We start from the raw sequence: 22,846 nt of genomic DNA, 5'->3' as shown, positions 1-22,846 counted from the left end.
TCCAACTCCTGCAACTTTATAATGAGGACCATTTTAGTAAATCCTAGTTTTTAAAACACCCACATCAAATTTTCACAGAAAATAGAGGAGGAATTTGAGGAGGTACACTGGTTGAACATCATTATTTACATCCATGAAGACATAATAAGAAATTGTAGAATCTGGAAATATTTGACCAGCACAGGTGACAATCTGGTATCTGTAGGCTGTCTACACCACTAACCTCCCTTCTGATAAGCACATACTGGAGTTGTGTGTGTATGGTTATGTGCAACAATATAAGCTGGAAAAGCCTTTGATGGGATATAAAAAAATAATTTCTAGTTTACCCTTTAAAGTGAACCAGAGACGAAGCACCCTTGTGTATTTTACCATAGAAATCAGTGGGAACATTAGAGAAAACATTTACCATGCTCTCTGTTCCATCCTCACTGCTAAAGGTGTCTGTTATCTAGCTGAGATAAGAATCCCGGACTGAGCATTGATTCTGGCTTTGCTATAATGACTCAGCTATAATGATTCCTGAGCAAAGCCAGCAGGGGGCAGGCTTGGACTTGAAGACAGCAAAGAACACAGTCTCAGCTATAATTATTCTGTAGCAAAGCCAGACCGACTGCTTAGTCGGGATTCTTATCTTAGAGGTGATAACAGGCAAATTAAACAGAGAACAATGTAACAAAGAGCAGATTAGGTGTTTACTGTCATGTTCCCACTGATTTATAAGGTAAAATACATGAGGTTGCTTCATCTCTGGTTCTCTTTAAAGTCCCACCAAAGACTCTCTGCTTATATATTCACTAAATTAAAGTATGTTGAGGAGAATAATACCGGATCAGATTTGGGCGAAGGGATTGGCCCAAGCCACAAATAAAGGTTGTATGGGTACCAGGGTTAATGTTTATTTAGAAGGGGAGGTTAGATTTAGGCACTTGAAGGGGGAGGGTTAGTGTTAGGCATTAGGTGGAGCAGGGTTCATTTTAGGCACTAGCAGGGAAAGGGTGGTTAGTGGTTAGTGCTAGGCACTAGGAATGAAGGGGTTACTGTTAGACATTAGGAGGGTGATTAGTGTTCGGATGTAGAAGGGGAGTCTAGTTTTAAAGGACACCCGAGGCGAAAATGAACAAATAAAATAAACAATTGTATCTATCGTCCTCTTCCTAAAAATGACTTTTTAAGATATTCCACAGTTTTATTTTATGTTTAAATCTAGTTTTTAAGTTTGAACTGTTTTATTCTTTTTGCTCAATGACACATTCATTGAAGTATGCCAGAGCTAAAGTTTATGAACTATTGCCCCTTCTTTTATCTCTTTCCTGCTCTCAGAGGCCATTTTCTGCTAGGAAAGTGTTTTATAGTTGGAATTTCTTATCAGTGAGGCTCACACTGTAGTCACTTCCTGACTGAGTCAGGACTGAGTCAGCCACTTACATACCTGATATTTAACTATTTCAGGCAGAGAAAGAAAGAAAAAAGGAATACAGTATAGTTATTTGTGTGCTAGGCACTGTACATACACATGTCTATCTCATCATGTCACATGTCACCTCAGGTATCCTTTAAGCAGCTCTTGAAAGGGTGGGGAGTAGAGGGTTTGTTAGGCATTAGGTGGGGTGGGATTGGTTTTAGGCACTAGTGGGGAGGGGGATAGTATTAGACATTAGTTGTAAGGTTACATTTTAGCACTAGGTGGGGTGTTTGGCACAAGGAGGGGAGAGTCCAAGTGAAGCACAAGGTGGGAAGAGTTCAGGTGAGAACGGGTACCAGAAAGTGCTGCCAACTCATGCCTTTAAATACAGACACATATGAATTATACAGGTCTTGCGGCTAGTTAACTGCAGTTTAGGCACTTGAATAATACTGTTTAATAAGTAAGTCAAAAAAAGCCAAATTTTACTATATATAACTACCTACACTAGCAGTGGAAAAGTCCTCAGGGTAATTGGTTTGCACCTAACCTTCAGTTTATCTACTCTTTTTTCATTTCCCTTACAGTTATGATACCAAAATATAAAACCCTTATTAAACAGAATACTATGAAAAACTAGCATAAAATAATATAGTGTACCCCACTTATTTTATCCACCTCATAGCACTTGCACTTTTAGGATTTTAAACTTTCTCACCTATTGCAGTCTTTCTTGGTAGCTGGCTCTCCATTCCTATATTGGTAACATATGTTTCAATATTATTGTTCTTGCTGACTGTATATGATTTTATTCTGATATTGGGTCATATACATTGTCTGATAATATGCATCAAATGGTGGTTTTATATACATAGACAGTATGATTTAATCTACAGTACAGTATAATCTACAGTATTTTAAGTTTATACTCAATTTTGATTTGATTTGTATATTGTATATTGTTCATTTTTTCTACCAGACACTGTGTTTCTTTATGATCATGTGAGATAATATTGTTTACTAGCAGACCTAAGCCCATTTAAAAATTGGCTCTAGGTCTTTCACTGCCGGCCGTGCGTGCACCCACCCACCCGCTCGGCCGCTATCTCCTGCCCTGTCCTGCGTCCTGTCCCAACGGCTGTGTTGGTGCAGGACATGCGCAGTAGAGCAAAAGGACTGACACAGGGACAGGAAGCAGCAACACTTGTATTTTATATATAGAGATATGCATACAACAGTGATCCTCAAACTAAGGCCCGCAGCCGAATGCGGCCCCCTCTGGCTTTTTTACTGGCCCCCCCACACAAAATGTATTACTTATAGATGCGGTCAGCTACATGGAAGCCAGAAAGCAGTAATTTGCTGGTTTCCAATCAAATTCCACATCAGGTGACACTGCTGTCCAATTGGTTGTCAGCTGGGTATGCTTCACTGTATGGCCCGCAAAGACGACATTTTATGTATATTCCGGCCCCCCAGCAGTCTGAAGTATGTTGACCCGGCCCTCGACCCAAAACGTTTGGGGACCCCTGGCATACAACCTAGATCTCTTAGTCTTGCAACTGGTGTACCATTAGGTCATATACACTGCCTGCTTATGTGAGCCACTTAATTAGTGGTGTATTATTTATATATATATATATATATATATACAGGGGCGTTTCTAGGGTCCCTGGAGATCGGGGGCACCTGTGGGCACCAGGCGGGGAGGGCAAAAAAAGGGCGTGGCCATGCGGTGAGTGGGCGTGGCCATGGGTGGGGCCAAATGTACATGAACTTAGCAGCGGTGTACGCTACGGATAACGGGCCTGCCCATCGAAATATTGGACGGAGCCCCCTGTCCTTTATTTAGATAATTTACAATCAGTATAGGCATAGATCAAAGATGTATACGCACATACAATTTTGATTGGTCAATCACTGACGCCCAATTTTCCCACCCCCGTGCAGTAAGTGGGCTAACAGACAATGAATTTTATGAACAGAGCTAAAATTGGCTAATCAAAATTGTATGTGTGTACCAGGCTTTACAGCTAATACTGTACATACTGAAAGTAGCAGGGATCAGCATACAATACAGCTGGTTTACTATCAAAGGCACAGAGTAACACCTTACACTGTACACACTGTAGGTAAATCAGCACACAGTGCAGGCACTAGAGAACAGCGTATACTGTACATACTGTAGGCAGCAGAATTCAGCACACTGCAGCTAGCGTGCCAAAAATATGACGATCACGTTGTGCGGCGTGCTTATCGCGCCGCACCAAAAAATTGGTGGGCCATGGACCAGAATATAGGTGTGGTAACGGGTGGAGACAAATTTACATGAACCTAGCAATGGTGGGACATCAGATTAGGACAGTGGTGGTGAACCTTTTGGAGGCCGAGTGCCCAAACTGCAACCCAAAAGTCACTTATCTATCCCAAAGTGGCAACAGCAATTTAAACTAAATACTGTACAAACGTTTTAACTCATACATGAACATTATGGAAAATCCAAGTTGAAAATAAACTGTGAAGATAAACAATTTCATCCATCCTACTCCTGAAAAATGTATTACATTTTTTAGAACCTCCCAGTTTTATTTTCTGTTTTAAAACGCTAAAAAAGTAGGTTTAATGCTATTGTCTCATATGATAAGGATTCAGCTTTTCCCATAGTCTCGCAGTTAGCAATCATGTGACCCCCAACAAGACATATTCAGCAATCATGAGGCCCCCAACAAGACAAATTCAGCAATCATGAGGCCCCCAACAAATTATGAGGCCCCCAACAAGACAAATTCAGCAATCATGAGGCCCCCAACAAATCATGAGGCCCCCCAACAAGACAAATTCAGCAATCATGAGGCCTCCAACAAATCATGAGGCCCCCAACAAGACAAATTCAGCAATCTTGAGGCCCCCAACAAATCATAAGGCTCCCAACAAGACAAATTCAGCAGTCATGAGGCACATAAATAGACAGCATTTCACATAAATAGGCAGAATGCCCCCTTAATATGGTAGCCCCCCAAGTTAGCTAGTGAGTGACAGGGACCCCCAGGTTAGCTAGTGAGTGACAGGCGCCTCCAGTTAGGTAGTGAGTGACAGGGACCCCGATAGTGAGTAACAGGGAGCCCCTTTAGGTAGTGAGTGAGTGCCAGGGGCCCCTTTAGGCAGTGAGTGAGTGCCAGGGAGCCCCTCTAGGCAGTGAGTGAGTGACAGGGAGCCCCTTTAGGCAGTGAGTGAGTGACAGGGAGCCCCTTTAGGCAGTGAGTGAGTGCCAGGGAGGCCCTTTAGGCAGTGAGTGAGTGCCAGGGAGGCCCTTTAGGCAGTGAGTGAGTGCCAGGGAGGCCCTTTAGGCAGTGAGTGAGTGCCAGGGAGCCCCTTTAGGCAGTGAGTGAGTGACAGGGAGCCCCTTTAGGCAGTGAGTGAGTGACAGGGAGGCCCTTTAGGCAGTGAGTGAGTGACAGGGAGGCCCTTTAGGCAGTGAGTGAGTGACAGGCAGGCCCTTTAGGCAGTGAGTGAGTGCCAGGGAGGCCCTTTAGGCAGTGAGTGAGTGCCAGGGAGGCCCTTTAGGCAGTGAGTGAGTGCCAGGGAGGCCCTTTAGGCAGTGAGTGAGTGCCAGGGAGCCCCTTTAGGCAGTGAGTGAGTGCCAGGGAGCCCCTTTAGGCAGTGAGTGAGTGCCAGGGAGCCCCTTTAGGCAGTGAGTGAGTGCCAGGGAGCCCCTTTAGGCAGTGAGTGAGTGCCAGGGAGGCCCTTTAGGCAGTGAGTGAGTGCCAGGGAGCCCCTTTAGGCAGTGAGTGAGTGCCAGGGAGGCCCTTTAGGCAGTGAGTGAGTGCCAGGGAGCCCCTTTAGGCAGTGAGTTAGTGACAGGGAGCCCCTTTAGGCAGTGAGTTAGTGACAGGGAGCCCCTTTAGGCAGTGAGTGAGTGACAGGGAGGCCCTTTAGGCAGTGAGTGAGTGACAGGGAGGCCCTTTAGGCAGTGAGTGAGTGACAGGCAGGCCCTTTAGGCAGTGAGTGAGTGCCAGGGAGGCCCTTTAGGCAGTGAGTGAGTGCCAGGGAGGCCCTTTAGGCAGTGAGTGAGTGCCAGGGAGCCCCTTTAGGCAGTGAGTGAGTGCCAGGGAGCCCCTTTAGGCAGTGAGTGAGTGCCAGGGAGCCCCTTTAGGCAGTGAGTGAGTGCCAGGGAGCCCCTTTAGGCAGTGAGTGAGTGCCAGGGAGCCCCTTTAGGCAGTGAGTGAGTGCCAGGGAGCCCCTTTAGGCAGTGAGTGAGTGCCAGGGAGCCCCTTTAGGCAGTGAGTGAGTGACAGGGAGGCCCTTTAGGGAGTGAGTGAGTGACAGGGAGCCCCTTTAGGGAGTGAGTGCCAGGGAGCCCCTTTAGGGAGTGAGTGAGTGACAGGGAGGCCCTTTAGGGAGTGAGTGAGTGACAGGGAGGCCCTTTAGGGAGTGAGTGAGTGAGTGAGTGACAGGGAGGCCCTTTAGGGAGTGAGTAAGTGACAGGGAGCCCCTTTAGGGAGTGAGTGCCAGGGAGCCCCTTTAGGGAGTGAGTGCGTGCCAGGGAGCCCCTTTAGGGAGTGAGTGCGTGCCAGGGAGCCGCTTTAGGGAGTGAGTGAGTGACAGGGAGGCCCTTTAGGCAGTGAGTGCCAGGGAGCCCCTTTAGGCAGTGAGTGAGTGCCAGGGAGCCCCTTTAGGCAGTGAGTGAGTGCCAGGGAGCCCCTTTAGGCAGTGAGTGAGTGACAGGGAGGCCCTTTAGGGAGTGAGTGAGTGACAGGGAGCCCCTTTAGGGAGTGAGTGCCAGGGAGCCCCTTTAGGGAGTGAGTGAGTGACAGGGAGGCCCTTTAGGGAGTGAGTGAGTGACAGGGAGGCCCTTTAGGGAGTGAGTGAGTGAGTGAGTGACAGGGAGGCCCTTTAGGGAGTGAGTAAGTGACAGGGAGCCCCTTTAGGGAGTGAGTGCCAGGGAGCCCCTTTAGGGAGTGAGTGCGTGCCAGGGAGCCCCTTTAGGGAGTGAGTGCGTGCCAGGGAGCCGCTTTAGGGAGTGAGTGAGTGACAGGGAGGCCCTTTAGGGAGTGAGTGAGTGAGTGACAGGGAGGCCCTTTAGGGAGTGAGTGAGTGAGTGACAGGGAGGCCCCCCCCTCTAGCCGCCGCCGCCGCTCCCCCCCTACCTCTCAGCAGACCTCAGGATCAGCGGCGACCCGACCAGTTGTACGAGCGGGCGCTGGACGCACCCGCTCTATATGCGGAAGTGATGTCACTTCCGCATATCAGTGCGGGCGCTGGGTCCTAGCGCCCGCACGATTGGTCGCCGGCTCGCCGCCTGATCCTGAGGTCTGAGACTGTCAGTGACGCGGCGGCTGGATGGAGCCGCTGAGTCTGACAGAGGGGGCGGCCGGGCGGAGATCCATGGCACCCCAGGACAGATTGGGGGCACGTGCCCCCCCAAAACAGGGCTAGCGACGCCCCTGTATATATATATATATACACACAGACAGTATGACCTGATTGGCTACTGGTTTATACTTGCCTCTGGCTCATACTTTGTCCAAATTTTGCCACACAGCACCGGGTTTATATATATACCGGGGCAATATTTTACTTGGACAATGCGCCAGACTATATGGACCTAGGTATAACCATCCTAAATCTTATGTTACTATTTACAAATGCCAACACCGATCATGGGGAGGCTCTCTTGGCCAATGGCCATGTCTTGTTTTTAATTGTTTTTATTAAATTGTTCCCTCAATAAAGATTATAATTGATCGTGAATGGGTTCAGGTAATTTATTTTGATGATTACATTCTTACTCATGCGATAGTGGGAAGCTCTTTTCTTTTTTCTTGAATCAGAGCGAGGAGCATGTACAGTATATCTGCCGCTGCCTGCCGCCTACACACACACTTATTAAAGCTGGAGGGGAGCACAGAGGGAAGAGCTTGAAGTGCCCCCTTCCCCTGCGCTGATGTGTGGTCCTGGCTTTCCCCTCATGGTGTCTGACGCTACTTCCTGTTCAGACACTAGAGCGAGAAGCATCCACGGTGGAACGCAAGGAAGGTATGTATATCTGCCACTGCCCACCGCTTGCACATACACTTATTGAAGCTGGAGGGGAGAGCCCGAGGTGAGGGTGTAGGGGGTCATCCCCCCCTTTAGGGTGTGGCCATGGCTTTCCCCTCATGCTGCGACACCTCCAGCCCCCCAAAATGGCCCTGAGCAGGCACCCGGGGGCGTCAGAATCTCTGCAGGGGAGCCCGGTGGCTCCTAGTTACGCTTTGTGTGAGAATGTCACCTGGGAGAAAACTTAAGGGCCTTGGTAGAGTTATACAGTGGGATGCGAAAGTTACGGCAACCTTGTAAATCGTAGTGATTTTCCTGTATAAATAGTTGGTTGTTACAATAAAAAATGTCAGTTAGATACATCATATAGGAGACACACACAGTGATATTTGAGAAGTGAAATTAAGTTTATTGGATTTACAGAAAGTGTGCAATAATTGTTTAAAAAAAATTAGGCAGGTGCATACATTTGGGTAATACAAAAAAGAAATGAAATCAATATTTAGTAGATCCTCCTTTTGCAGAAATGACAGCCTCTAAATGCTTCCTGTAGGTTTCAATGAGAATCTGGATTCGGGTTGAAGGTATTTTGGACCATTCCTCTTTACAAAACATCTCTAGTTCATTCAGGTTTGATGTCTTCCGAGCATGGACAGCTCTCTTTAACTCACACCACAGAGTTTCAATTATATTCAGGTCTGGGGACGGAGATGGCCATTCCAGAACCATGGCCATCTTGTCTTGTTGAAAGATCCAGCCCCGGTGCAGCTTCAGCTTTGTCACTGATTCCTAAACATTGGTCTCCAGAATCTGCTGATACTGAGTGGAATCCATGCGTCCCCCAACTTTGACAAGATTCCCAGTCCCTGCACTGGCCACACAGCCCCACAGCATGATGGAACCAACACCATATTTTACCCTAGGTAGCAGGTGTTTTTTTTTTTTGGAATGCTGTGTTGTTTTTCCTCCATGCATAATGCCCCTTGTTATGCCCAAATAACTCAATTTTAGTTTCATCAGTCCACAGCACCTCATTCCAAAATGAAGCTGTCCAAATGTGCTTTAGCATACCTCAAGCGGCTCTGTTTGTGCTGCGGGTGGAGAAAAGGCTTTCTCTGCATCACTCTCGCATACAGCATCTCCTCGTGTAAAGTGTGCCGAATGGTTGAACGTTGCACAATGACTCCATCTGCAGAAAGATGATGTTGTAGGTCTTTGGTGCTGATCTGTGGGTTGACTCTGACTGTTCTCACCATTCGTCACTTCTGTTTATTTGAAACTTTTCTTTATTTGCTACACTTTGAGCCTTAATTTGAACTGAGCCTGTGGTCTTCCATTTCCTCAATATGTTCCTAACTGTGAAAACAAACAGCTGAAATCTCTGAGAAAGCTTTCTGTATCCTTCCCCTAAACCATGATGGTAAACAATCTTTGACTTCAGGACATTTGAGAGTTGTTTTGAGACCCCCATATTGCTACTCTTCAGAGAAGATTAAAAGAGGACGGAAACTTACAATCGACGTCCTTAAATACTCTTTCTAATAAATAGATTCACCTGTGTATGTAGGTCCGGGGTCACTGAGCTTACTAAGCCAATTTGAGTTCCAATAATTAGTTCTAAAGGTTTTGGAATCAATAAAATGACAACAGTGCCCAAATTTATGCACCTGCCTAATTTTGTTTAAACAATTATTGCGTACTTTCTGTAAATCCAATCAACTTAATTTCACTTCTCAAATATCACTGTGTGTGCCTCCTATATGATATATTTAACTGATATTTTTTATCCTAACAACCAACTATTTATACAGGAAAATCATGACGATTACCAAAGGTTGCCCAAACTTTTGCATCCCACTGTACTTGAGGAAGCATTTGAACTAAGGTCTCCCATGGGTATATACTAGGAGAGGTAACTATAACAGTTTCCCTCCCATGTTATGGAGGTAACAGTGGCATAGGGAGGGGGTGGGGATTCTGAGATGCTCTACAGTGACTCAGTTATAAACCTAGATTTGATATGATCACTTGCAAAAAAAATTTAAGAAAATGCTCTCTTCTCTGCCTACAGTCATACCGAATCCTTCAGAGAACAACTCTGCTCTGCTGTATGTACTCATTCTGATCGAATGCAATTAGTGATCAAAGAGCAATCTGGGGAGTGTGACTAATAAGCCAGTTTTAATAGACAGTTATTTGTCCCTAGAGGCTCTTATGATGTGGCTAATCTGTTCTGAAATGTTGACTATCATTCCATTTTAAGTAAAAGCTTAGGCATTTACTAGGAAATATGATAAAGATAAATATTTGTAAGCTTCTCATTATCATTTAGAAGAGTTAGATAACTTTGTCCCATAAAAGTTAGAATACACTTTAATGAAAGTTGCTGGATTTCCTTAGAGAGTTTGAAGATCGTACTTCACCCATCAGAGTCTGAAAACAGTTCAGGTCTGGAAGTCTTCTGATTTCACATATCTAGAGAAAAAGCTATGCTAATCTCATCTACTCTGTCTGGAACTCTTTTAGAAATTAAGATGAATATCTGTCCATTTCCCGAGTTATTTAATGGCTAGTGTTTTCTAGCATAGATCAAACGCAGCCTCGAACGTTGCACTCTGAGCTTTATTTTCTAAGATGTTTTATGCATTTCATATTTTTTTAATTTATTACCTGCAATACTGTGGACCGGGTTAAGGCAATAATAATTATTGTTACAAATTTAAATTGCAAACACATTGGCGCTATGCTGGAGAAAGCCTTGAAAGCTATAAATATTTTATTAAATAAATAGCTCCAAAATTCATCTTTGCTTCATGCAGTTTTGTGGTGTTTTAATACATAATGCTGTTATGAAAGTACTTTCTGACAGACACTTGTTGGCTAAGGATTAGGCAGAGATTTTTATATTATTATTTAATTTATTACGTTTTTAAACTATATTATTTTATAAATATTATTAAACAATCTTTTTTCTTTTTTTAATCAGGAAAATATTTCATATCTCTGCTTCATTCAGTTTTGTGGCATATTAATACATAATGCTGTTATAAAAGTACTATCTGACAGATACTTGTTGGCTGAGGATTATGCAGAGATTTTTTTTATTTCATTTATTAGATTTTTTTAACTAGATAATTTTATATATATACTTTAAACATGCTTTTTATTTTTTAATCAGTAAAATATTTCATATCACAAAGGTTCATGTGATATTTGCTTAGAGCTCCCTTTGCTGATCTAACCGACAAGCTTTGTACAAAGAAATCACATAAGTATTCAATTACACTAGCCTCATTAATAAGAATAATAATTACAACAGAGATTTTCTTTTTCATTTATTTATTAGATTTTCAAGTTCCTCAGACTGGGTAGAGGGTTCCTGATCAAAATAATCAACTACTCTGTTCACCTGCTGCTCTGTCAAAATTTTCCTGCATGCGAACACAGGGAAGACATCTCTGATCAGGGCAGAACGCTTCCTGCTGCTGCTGCCACCCTCAACGTGATCACGTACTTGACGTGATCCACCAACACCCCCATCACTCTATTTTCTTTTAGGAGTGGCAGGAAATTACTGCTGCTCTCGCTCCATTGTTTTGGGGGCCAAAAACTTTATTGGGGAAGGGGTATGAGCGACAGAACCAAAGTAAAATAAATATACCTAACTTGAAATAAAAAACAGATAAGAAAATAAGGGGGTGAAATAAAGAAAATAAATCATAAAGAAAATAAAGAAAAAAACAAAACCCCCAAAAAAATGAAACTTAGAAAACCAAAAAAAAAAAAAATGAACTTAGAAAACAAAACAAAACAAAAAGAAAATAAATCATAAACAAAATAAAGAAAAAAACAAAACCCCCCCAAAAAAAATGAAGCTTAGAAAACCAAAAAAAAAAAAATGAACTTAGAAAACAAAATAAAACAAAAAAAACTTGCACTACACTCAACTAATCAATCACCACCTAACTCTCTCACTCTGTCAAACACTAAGGGTGCGTACAGACATCAGACTATAGTCGTTGGAAACGATATTTACCGACAACATTGCCTGACGATCGTTCGTAAAAAGTGCACGAACGATCATTAAAACGAACGACCAACGAGCTATGTCGTTGGTAAAGAACGATCCATTTTGCCAAATCTTTTCCATTGTTCATCGGTCGTGGATCGTTCGTTCTCAAAGCTTTGCACATGATCAAACAGTTCTTTTTGACACTTGTGTTTGAAATCAGTTTATACATCATGTTCCGCACGCAACGCTCGTTCCAAGATCGTTCATACACGAACGATGTTCAAAGTAGCCTTTCTTCAAACGATCATCGGCCGATACCTCCTTTAACATCGTTCGTCGTTCAGAACGAACGATCGTTATCGTATGTCTGTACGTACCCTAAGCCTGCGGCCTGGCTGGCTCTGTCTAATCCTCTCCACACAGCAACTACTAGTACACTACACTACAATCTATCACTCAAACTAACAATCTACTGTCACTCTCTCACAAATAAACCTAGCTACTACTACTAATAGCTCACACTCAGTCTAATTCTCTCTCACAGTCTTTAAAAAGACTTTTGTTTTATATACAGTCTTTAAAAAGACTATTGTTTTATGTTGAAAGAACTATTATGGGTCTGTCTCTCCTCTCTCCAACACCAGACTGAAACCCACAAGCTTTGTGACTGTCACACCTCTCTTATATACAAAATGGGTGGTATAGCTGATGATAGGTAGCTAGGAGCTGGTTGCTAACGTAGGATTGGTTGGTTTTTGTTAAGACTCTAGTTGGTGCAGAAATTCCATTTTTAATGCAGAAATCGGCATGTTTTAAGCCTCTCTATCCCTTCCGATCCTTCTGATTGGCTAATGCAGCTTTTACATGCTTTTGTTTAAATTCAGACGGAATTCCGCATAGAAATTCCGCTATTCCCAATTACCGATATTTCCGATTACCGAATCACCAATTTCCGACCGGAATCGCGGAAATCTCCATTCCGTGGAATCCGACGAGCATACCTAAAGATGACGCCAAGCGTGCTTAGTGCACCTGGCCAACAGCGTCCTCCCCTTATTCGGTAAGCAACTCTTTACCTTTTATCTCGCCTGGCCATTTTTGATTCATACTTTGTTTACATCCATTAACCGTGCCTATTTGTAAGGTCCTATACTATTTTTCACCAGCTTCCTCCTTGTTCTTTTGCCTTTTTATGCACTTTATTTACACTGCATTTCAATTGGCGTCATCTTTTTACCCCCTGATATATATCTGAAATATCTCCTAGGAGAAAACTCAAGAGAAAATGATAATTGCATATGGCCATGGAGTTTAATAAGGTTGGCCCTGGCTGACTTGAATTTATATGAATTAATTGGATAGGTTAAATAGTCAAAGTCAATGCATTGCCGCAAGATTTCCTTTCTCAAATGTGCTAAAATCTGCAAGAATCATGCTCTTGGCGTACAGACGCAGTTTGACCCATCTAAAAACAAGATGGCAAAGGTATTAAACACACAGGAACTCTATGCCTGTACCTTGATTTCCTTTGGTGCAGGTTTTGCCGTCCTCCTCCAGGGAGTAGCCTTCGTGACACTCACACTTGTAACTTCCTGGAGTATTGATGCAGACGTGAGCGCACACAGACTCGTTCTTCAGGGCGCACTCATCAATATCTGACAATGAAGAATAACACATGTTGAGCAAGGCAGCACTGGCTGACAATCAGACTAGTGTTGGTGTTCAGAATTCAGGATATTAAATTGGGAAACCTACATTTTTTGGAACACAACACTTAAGCACCCGAGCAAGAGGACAGGTAACGGGGAATTCACTTATTTGTGCTTCACTGCGGGCTTCACGTAACTCTGTTGCTACCTCCTATACCTTTACTTCAAAATTAAAGCCAATGGGAACGGCTTTATAAAAAAAGAAACCAGATACTTACCTCAAGTGATGGAAGGATCTGGGTCCTAATGAGCCTTCCCTCTCCTCTCCCGGTGCCCGCGGTGCTGCGCTGTCCCCAGGAGCAGTATTTGAGTAAATTGGTCAAAAGCTGCTCCTTCTGCCGGCAAAGGTAACTTCGGAAAGTCTTCAGGAGCCAGAGTACAACCGAAGATGGGCTGCTCCATACTACGCACGTGTGAGCGCCTTCTGTCCCGCATGCGCAGTATGGAGCTGCCTGTCTTCGGGAGGACTCGGCTCCCGAAGACTTCCGAAGTCCCCCGCAGCGGGGGATTTGAGCCGGGGAGCCAGCGCTGCACCGAGGGCACCAGCAACGGCAGAGGGAAGGCTTATTAGGACCTAGAGCCTTCCCTCTCCTTGGGTAAGTATCTGGTTTCTTTTTTTATAAAGCAGTTCCCATTGGCTGTAAATATCTTCACTATACATTATAGCAGCAACAACAACATTTTATAATAAATGAGATGATAATCAATGTCTATCTGCGGTAAGGCCATGTTTACTGCAATGTGTTTCAGTGCGGTGTAACGGGCGATTTGTAAAGCGGTGTTGCAGTATGGTAAAGGGTTGAGATATGCTAACACACTGCTTGGTGCACGCGTTATACATCCAGGGGTGTAGCTAGGCTTAGGGAAACCAAGCGGAAGCTTGGGGCCTCACCCACAGCAGCGGCCTGCCCGAGTGCCCTGTCTGTAAGACCGCCACTGACTTCCCATCACTCACACACAGATCTCAGACCAGTGACAATGTGAACAGAGAGGAGAGTGATGCACTGACCACAGAGTACACTTCAAATGCGGAAGTGAGGTTGGCTCATTTCTTGCATTTGAAGCGTTCCACGTGGTTACTATGCGCTGATCTCTTTTTCAGGTTGCTGATGATCTGCAGGTGTGCGAGTGTTGGTGATGGGGAGTCAGAAGGATGCTACATAACCCCACTGATGTCAATGCCCTAAGGGGAAGTGTGTGTGTGTGTGTGTGGGGTGTGTGGGGGGGCACCTTTAGCTATCTTTAGTGGGGGTGGCTATCTATACTAGGTGGAAACCTTGGCTACCTATATAGGGGTGACTACCTCTGCTGGGCAGGCAACTGGACTACCTATATTGGGCTTGATTCACAAAGCGGTGCTAACTGTTAGCACGCCTGTGAAAATCCCCTTAGCACGTTTAAACAAGGTTTTCGCGCATAAAACTTTACGCGCGCAAAACTTTATGCGCGTAAAACTTTACGCGCACACTGCACAGAGCGCAGGGCGCACCACGCGAAGTGCCCATTAAAGCCTATGGAACTTAGCGCGCGTAAAACTTTACGCGCGCAAAGTTAGCGTGTGATCTGGTTGAGAAATCCGGTGCTAACCTACTTAGCACCCTGGTTAGCGCACCTAAAGACTTTAGACGTGCTAAGTAGGTTAGCACCGCTTTGTGAATCAAGCCCATTGTGTGTGGCTACCTATACTGGGAAGAGGCGCTGCACTGGCTACCTATCTATACTGGAGCACTACCTATTTGGGAGGGGGGCAGCTTTGGTTTGCTATTATAATGGGAAAATGGGCCTCTGACAAGAGGGGGAGGAGGGACACAAATTATGTGCCGTTTGGGGCCACAAAAACCTTAGCAGCACCTATGGAATTAACCGTGAAAGGGAAGCATACTTTTCATTGACTGTATGCTTAAAGAGACCCCGAGGTGGGATTTAATTATGTTACTGGGGCACAGAGGCTGGTTGTGCACACTAAGACCAGCCTCCGTTGCCTATTGGTGTGCCTGCACTGCTGCGTGTCGCCAGCACTGCGGGGGGTATAGCGGCGCGCAGGGGGGTCCTGGAGGCACACCATGGGGCAACGGAGGCTGGTCTTAGTGTGCAGTTGGAAACAGCTGTAAACAGCTATCTCCCACAATGCAACAGGGTTCACAGACAGGAAACTGCCAGGAGTACCACGGTCCTCAGAGTTTCTTGTAGGAGGGGTTTTACCACAATATCAGTCATACAGCGCCACCTGATGGACTGTTTGTGAAAAGGAATAGATTTCTCATGTAAAAGGGGGTATCCGCTACAGATTGAGATAAAGTTCAATTCTTGGTCGGAGTTTCTCTTTAACTGTACCCAATGTAATGTGCCGCTAACATGCAATGCCATTTTCCCAACTGCTGGGCTGCGTTCCTGCCCTCACAGGGAACACAACGCAATGGTCACTGTGAACATAGCCTTACACGTTTTATAAATAATAATAGAAGTCTGAGAAACTGTGTTTATTCTATTCCCCCCCCCCCCCCCTCCTTTAAAATGCATATTGTATGAAATCGTTCTTAGGGGTAAAAAGCACGTAAGGAAAGTTTAATTTCCCCAGAAAAAAATGTATATATCACTAAGATGTCAGAAGTAGTGATAGGCAGACGAGACACAAAAGACCCAAATCTAGGCTCATCTCCCAATTCAGGACACTTAAAGAGACACTGAAGCGAAAAAAAAAAATGATGATATAATGATTTGTATATGTAGTACAGCTAAGAAATAAAACATTAGGAGCAGAGACATGAGTCTAATTGTTTCCAGTACAGAAAGGGTTAAGAAACGCCAATTGTTATCTCTATGCAAAAAATCCATTAAGCTCCATGACTTTCAAAGTCGCAGAGAGCTCTGTCTTCTGAAGTTTATTATCTCAACTGTCAGTGAAGAATTTTCTTTTTCTCTCCAGAGGACAGGTCAATAGTTCACAAGAACTGCTCTGAAAAATCATTTAGAATGCTGAATAGTGTGTAAACTGCAAATATTAAAGAATGATGCAATGTTATAAAAACACTATATAACTGAAAATAAAAATATGAGAATATTTTCTTTGCTACTAATCTTCTAGTAATTATCCGTACTACACAACCAATTCATTATATCAAAAAAAATGTTTGCTTCAGTGTCTCTTTAAGCAAGGTAAATTGGAGGCGCTAAAGGAGGTGTGGCCAAACAGAAAAATCAATTAATCCTTTGCACATTCTCACATGAATACTCATCACAGACCAGCCATTCATATACAACAAGTTCAGGAAACATTGCAATCTATATAGCTGAGGAATAGACCGTTTTCTTTAAAAAATTAAATTATTTAGAATAGTCATAGAAGCCCTTCTGGGTCAATATGTGTTCTCAGTCCAGTCCTGTAACATGCATAATTCAGCATGCAAGCATAAGTATATCTAAGTATATCTTCAGGGGTTGGACAAAATAATGGAAACACCTTGAAAATCAACAAAAAATATTTTAATATGGTGTAGGTCCACCTTTTGCAGCCTCAATTCTCCGAGGTATTGATTCCTACAAATTGTGAATTGTTTCCAAAGGAATTTTAGCCCATTCTTCAGTTAAAACACCCTCCAGTTCTTTTAGAGACGATGGCAGCGGAAATCGACTTTTTACTTGAATCTCTAATAATGACCATAAATTTCTAAATAGTCTCGGCTGTTAATTCTTCCATGAAGGGAAATTATTGGCCCGGCGGATTTCAAAGAAATAGCGCCCCAGATCATCAAAGAACCCCCATCACGTTTTACGGTTGGGAGAAGGCAGTCTGGATGAAATGTTGTTTTCGGCTGTCTCCAAATGTACACTCGGCCAGAGGTCGGAAATAAGGTAAACGATGATTTGTCAGAGAAAAGTACATTTTTCTACTACTTGAAGGACCAATTCTGGTGGTTTCTACACCACTCTAAACGCTTTGAAACATTTGTCTTTGAGAGCAGAGGTTTTCTAATTGCAGTTCTGTGGAATCCAGATTTGTGCAGCTCCCAACGAACAGTTTTTGTGGAAACTGGGTTCTGTAGGTGTTCATTCAGCTCTGTAATGATTTTAGGAGCCGTGGTCTTGCAAGCTTTTCTAACAATTTGATTTAGAGTCCGACGGTCTCTCTCAGACAACTTCGACTTTCGCCCACAACTGTGCTTTGCTGAGGACGTTTTTCCTTCTCTTTCAAAGGCAGTCATTACTTTTGAGACAGTACCTCTGGAAATGCCAAGCATTCGGGCAGTTTCTTTAACAGTAGCGCCTGCCAAATGAGCACCAACAATTTGGCCTCTTTGAAAGTCTGAGAGATCTGCCATTTTTATAAATTATAACCAACTTTTGTTTAAATATATGTAAAAAAAACAATTATTTTAATTAAATATCAAATAACAAAAATAATAAACAAAAAAATTAATATATGTCATTTTTTGATTGCTTAAAACATGTTCAAAGATTATGATGCCAACATGTTAGGTGTTTCCATTATTTTGTCCAACCTCTGTACCTACTGTATGTAATTTCAGCACCATATTAAGTCGCATCTTGGCAGTTCCATAGACTTGCAGTATAAATTTGGGAAACCAGGGTGCTTGACTTAGGGCCAGTTCTGACGGTGACGGACGTCTTCCAGCATCCCGCTCTGAGGCGTCTCCCGCCCTGCGGGCTTGCGACAGCTTTCAGTGGTGTCCTATTGCAATCTGCATTTTCCGTCCCCGCAGGGAACATGAAGATGCAGTGGTTAATCGACCCTGCAGGGGTCGGCTAGAGCGACGGAGAAAATCGGAAATGGAATTCACGCAAATGCCAGTAAATGATACACGCCGCCCGATACAAATGCTCCCATTCATTTGAATGGGAGCGTTTCCTGAGGAGTTCCAGACATTGGTGGTAAATGCCCACTAAGCGTCCGTGTGAACCGGCCTCTAGCGCGAGGTTCAGCAAGCGGCAAGACTGTCGGGAAACGTAGTGTGGCAAGAGTGACGGGTAAGTGTCGCAACTGTTTAGCAAGTGCCTCAAAGTGATCGGTAACAGGCACCGAAGTATTTAATTTTTGTGCGGGTATCGGTAAGTGTTCAGCAGGCAGCGAAAAGGATCGGGCTTTAAGCAGCATGAGTGATCGGCAAATGGCAGCAGCTGAACGGTAAGCAGCACCGATAAGTGTTAGGCTTCAGTTGGTAGGCATATTGGTAGGAGGGTTAGCGTTAGGCTATGGGGAGGTTGCATGTTAAAGCTTCCTGCGAGCTATAGGTTCTAGATAGTATAACATCAGTAATACAATATTACCAATATAATTACAATCGCGATCAACTTGTCCAAACTCACTAGCATCTCTGCTAAACTTACATCTCCAGAGTGTTGAGGATTGAAAACAACCCCTCAAGCCCAGGCCACCGCTTCTTCAGTCTACTCCCCTCAGGTTGAAGGTTTCAAACCATCTCCACCAGAACTTCTAGGCTCAGGGACTCTTTTTTTTACACTATGCTGTCAACTTCCTGAACTCTCCATGCCACCCCCCCCCAGCCAGGGCCGGCCCTACACTTTTTGCCGCCTGAGGCAGAATTTAAAAAAAAAGGTGAGTGATCCCCGCCCGTTGCCTCTTATCTATACACTGGTACTTAACTATTTACAGCTGGAGGGGAATGCAGATCGGGGGACCCAGGCGAGGGAGGGGGGGTCCGACCCCCCTCCCCACCGCTAGGCGCAATACCCACTTTCTGCCCGCTACTTTTCCAGCTCGGCAGGCAGCCCCCCACCCACGGACAGGCGGGTGCCGCCCCCACAGATGTGCCGCCTGAGGCTAATGTTTCACCCCGCCTCATGAGCGGGTCGGTCCTGCCCCCAGCGGCTCCTCCTTTTCCCCCATAAGGTCACAGCCACTGGCTATTGTTATCTGTGGACTGTCTAGTGTAATGCTGGATACACACGGTTCGTTCCCGCACTCGATTCCCGTCGATGCGCCGCTCGATTCCCACCGATTCGTTTATTTCCGACATGTCCGATTCGCGTTTCGATGGATCGTTAGGTCGATTTGCCATACTTTACATGGCAATTGACCTAAAAATCATCGAAATGCGCTCGGAAATGTTCGGGAATATTCGATTCGTCAGGAATCGAGCGGCGCATTCGATGCAGGAACGAACCGTGTGTATTCAGCATAACACTGTTGAATGTATCTTGCCACTGCTGCTATTGTGTTCTACCTTATTATTTGATTGTTTATATCGCTATCTATACTATATTGTTACCTCAACTCTGAACCATGCATGTGCCAAATGCAATTCTGGGCATGACCCAATACAGTTGTGCTTGCCAAATAAATTTGATTCTGATTCTGACTTCTTTCATAAGGCAAGTCTGAAAAAAAAAGGAGTTTTTGCTGGGAAAGGTAAACTGAAGGTAAAAAGCAATTGGGAACCGTATTTCTAACTTTGAGACTGCTGTGAACAAGAGCACTCAGTAAATCTTAGTTGCAGTTCTTCTTTAAAAGTCTGTTTTCTGATTCAAGTTCTTGTAGATGGTCCAGTTGTGTCCGGCCAAGGAGAGCCTTATTAAAACAGGCCCATAGGGCACATCGCAACCACAAACAAATATGTAATTCGGGATGGCTAATTTCATGGAACTTCCCCTGATGTGTTTTAAATTATAACCGCTTTCTCCACGCCGTGAATAATTTCCCATTAAAAGTACATTGAGCGTTGTTGGCCATCCAAGGACGCGATCAAGATGACTTTAGGGGCGTGGAGGAGATTCCCAAACCTTGGATGGCGACATGAAATTTCCTGTTTCTCTTCTTGGGAACTGATGAGGCAGCCACAACTTTACGCTCTACCTATGTGTGATGCTGACGATAATGGTCCCTCTGAGATCCCTCCCCCGTCCTCGCCTGAACTGGATAATTGGATCATCTGACAGACCGCAATGTGGTGGTTGGACGGTACGGGCATGAAGAATGGGAGTAGATGCTTCACCAAGCTACTCAGGCTTGGAAGTGATTTTTAATCTTACGGAGATATCGGGTTTCAGACTTGTTCTTCTAGAGGGGATCTTGCTATTTTACGAGACTTTTTGCAGTGGTGATTGACTTTCGGTTGCTGCCAAACACAGCACATCATACATCCATTTTTATATGAGATATCAATAACAGCCTCTTACTTTCCATCGGGGAGCACTTCACGCCGGCACAGTATAGCGCTTAACCCATCTTTTCCCATTGTTACTTCTGCGCTGAAAATCTTCCCGTCTGTTTCCATTTGGCTGCAAAAAGGACACGAGTAAGCGAGGGGACTTAAAGGGAACTTGTGATGACAGAATTGTGGAAGCCGCCAGGGCTGACTTATTTTTTTGGGGGAGGTTTTATGGTCGTCCTGTGGCTTCACCACTTTAGTGAGCCAGTAATCTGGAAGAAGCAAACAGATCAGGACTTTCACACTTCACTGGCGACGTGCTGCCTTTGACTGTTTGAAGCATCAGTGTATTTATACTTGAAGCAACCCTGAAGCAACCTTAAAAAGAATAGGTAGATATTCACCGATGGAGACGGAAGGCTCTGAATTTCATAAAGCCTTCCCAGTCTTCTCTCCATGTACTCGTTCCCCGCCTGTCCCCTATTCAAATTTGGCACCATCTGAAGTCCTCAAAGGGCTTTGTGAGTACTCGCCTCCCTGAGCACTTCTGAAGATGGGCACACCTGTACTGAGTATGCACGAGCCTGGACTTCCGTGTGTGCAGTACAGAACCGATTGTCCTTGTCTTCTGAACTACTTGGGACACAAGTTCTTTTGAAGGCTGAAGATGCGGTAGATGTATTCGACCAAGCTGGTCAAATTCACCAAGGCCTGGCACTGGAACAACTTCACATGGACAGGGAAGGACTTCTGGGATCACATGATTACAGCTGAGTCATGCTGTGGTCCTCCCTGGGTCCAGTGGAGTGATACCATGTGGGAGGATATGGTATGGACTTGGTACCACTCACCACCCCTCTAAATGAGGAAGCTGGACAGTACATTCAAAGGAAGAGGTTGGATTTTTAGTGAAGTGCAGTGTGGTTTGAATGGCCTGCTGCCTAGAGACTGTAAAAGGAAGCCTGTCAGTCCACACAAAATAATACAGCAGCCAGGGTCACATGACGCAATGCTATATTTTTTTAAAAGCTATTTCCAAGCATTTTATGATTGTATTTTTAACTTAGAATATGAGTAGGAGAATGAGGAGCCAGCCGAATACTAAAAGGTTTGTCTGGACAGGAACTTTACGACCACTACAGTCTGAGCAGCTTCCTGTGAGCAGAACCCCTAAAACTACTCAACAGCTCATTCCTGTAAAATACAAGTGTGTGTTCTTGCGTAGATTAGCCATGTTCTCTTCTGTAATGACGGGGATTTAGTCTGACATGTATTGTTCTTTAGTCACATGGTCACATCTAACTGACCCACCGCTGAGGTGCAACAAGAGGGGAGAGAGTGGGAGCTGCAGTGGAGTTTGGGAAACATAATTGGTCTGTGAAACAGGTATTCAGACCACCGCTTCACTTATCAACCTATTCACTCTTAGAACTTGCCTTGTTCAATTTTGGGTTTAGCGTATAAGTGGTGCCTACTAAGATCTTTAGGTAAGTGATATACGTGGGAGACTTTGAAGAAGTCCTTACCCCTTAGATGAAAAAAAACAACAATGTGAAAAATGTACTTACCTTAGGAGAGGTTTCGCTCGTCCCCCTCCATACCTTTATTGCAGTGCGGGGACCCTGAAGCTCCACAGAGCTCACCTGCACTGTGCAGGCACCAAAGGCTCGCACCTGCACAGTAGCATAAAGCCACTGCTCGGGCTCAGTGGAAAAAGCAAAGCTCGTGTGGCTTCTTGCAGTGCAGACAAGCTCTTTTGACAAGCTTCCTCAGGTGCCACTAGGAGGTAAACAACTATCTAGCAGGAAGTGCTAATTGTTTTTTTTGGTGCCTTAAAGAAAGTGTTATTGCTAATAAAGGCCTTTTTGTTTCTTTCCTCTAAGGTGGTAAGTACTTCTTATACAAGTCCCTCACCTGTAGAACTTCCCTAAAACACTTAGTGGGTGAAACTCCGACCCTGGTATCTAAGGATTCTAGTTGACCTGGATAACAGTTTTTATTTTGCCATTGACCGTGTTATAGAGAGAGATGCAACAAAAAAAGTATGAGATAGGGATACCCGAATATGATACGGGGATACCCGAGAATGATACGGGGATACCTGAGTATCATACAGGGATACTAAAATCTAATACACGGATACCCGAGCAGAAATAGGAACAATTCTCTTCCTGCCTTCTTAGTGCTTTGCCTATGTTGTCACCTATATCCTGTATGTATTAAGGTGGCCACCTAAGATACAATTCGGTGAAGGATCGTTTACAAACCATTATTCCTATGAACAATCGGAAATGATCGTTTGGGACCACTTACAGACGAAAATCTCCTAACCAATCCGTTCAGATTAATGAAATCGACCCAATTTTCAGATCCATCCCATCAATCTGACAAATAATCGTTCATAAACCATTGTTCGACAAATTGTATCATTAATGGCCACCTTAACTCTTCTACTGGAAGTCTTCCCATTTTTAAGTACTATACTTAGTGGTTTCTTATATTTAATTGTTTTTTCTGTCATTTTTCAAAGAATTTGGGATTTAGTTGGGGGTTT

At 44.2% G+C, this 22,846-nt stretch overlaps 1 protein-coding gene across 1 annotated transcript in view; it reads right to left on the bottom strand.

The window, feature by feature from the left end:
- The window catches only part of CCBE1 (collagen and calcium binding EGF domains 1), a 443,744-nt gene that overhangs the window by 39,179 nt on the left and 381,719 nt on the right, over window positions 1–22,846 (bottom strand). Inside the window, exon 5 of the mRNA XM_068271851.1 lies at window positions 12,974–13,111. Coding sequence (XP_068127952.1) covers window positions 12,974–13,111 — 138 coding nt within the window. The remainder of the gene's footprint in view (window positions 1–12,973; window positions 13,112–22,846) is intronic.

Source organism: Hyperolius riggenbachi, chromosome 1 (genome assembly GCF_040937935.1).
Source record: "Hyperolius riggenbachi isolate aHypRig1 chromosome 1, aHypRig1.pri, whole genome shotgun sequence".
Classification (NCBI taxonomy): Eukaryota; Metazoa; Chordata; class Amphibia; order Anura; family Hyperoliidae; genus Hyperolius; species Hyperolius riggenbachi.
The sequence above is the reverse complement of the archived record's forward strand: the minus strand, read 5'-3'. Positions and strand labels throughout refer to the sequence as shown.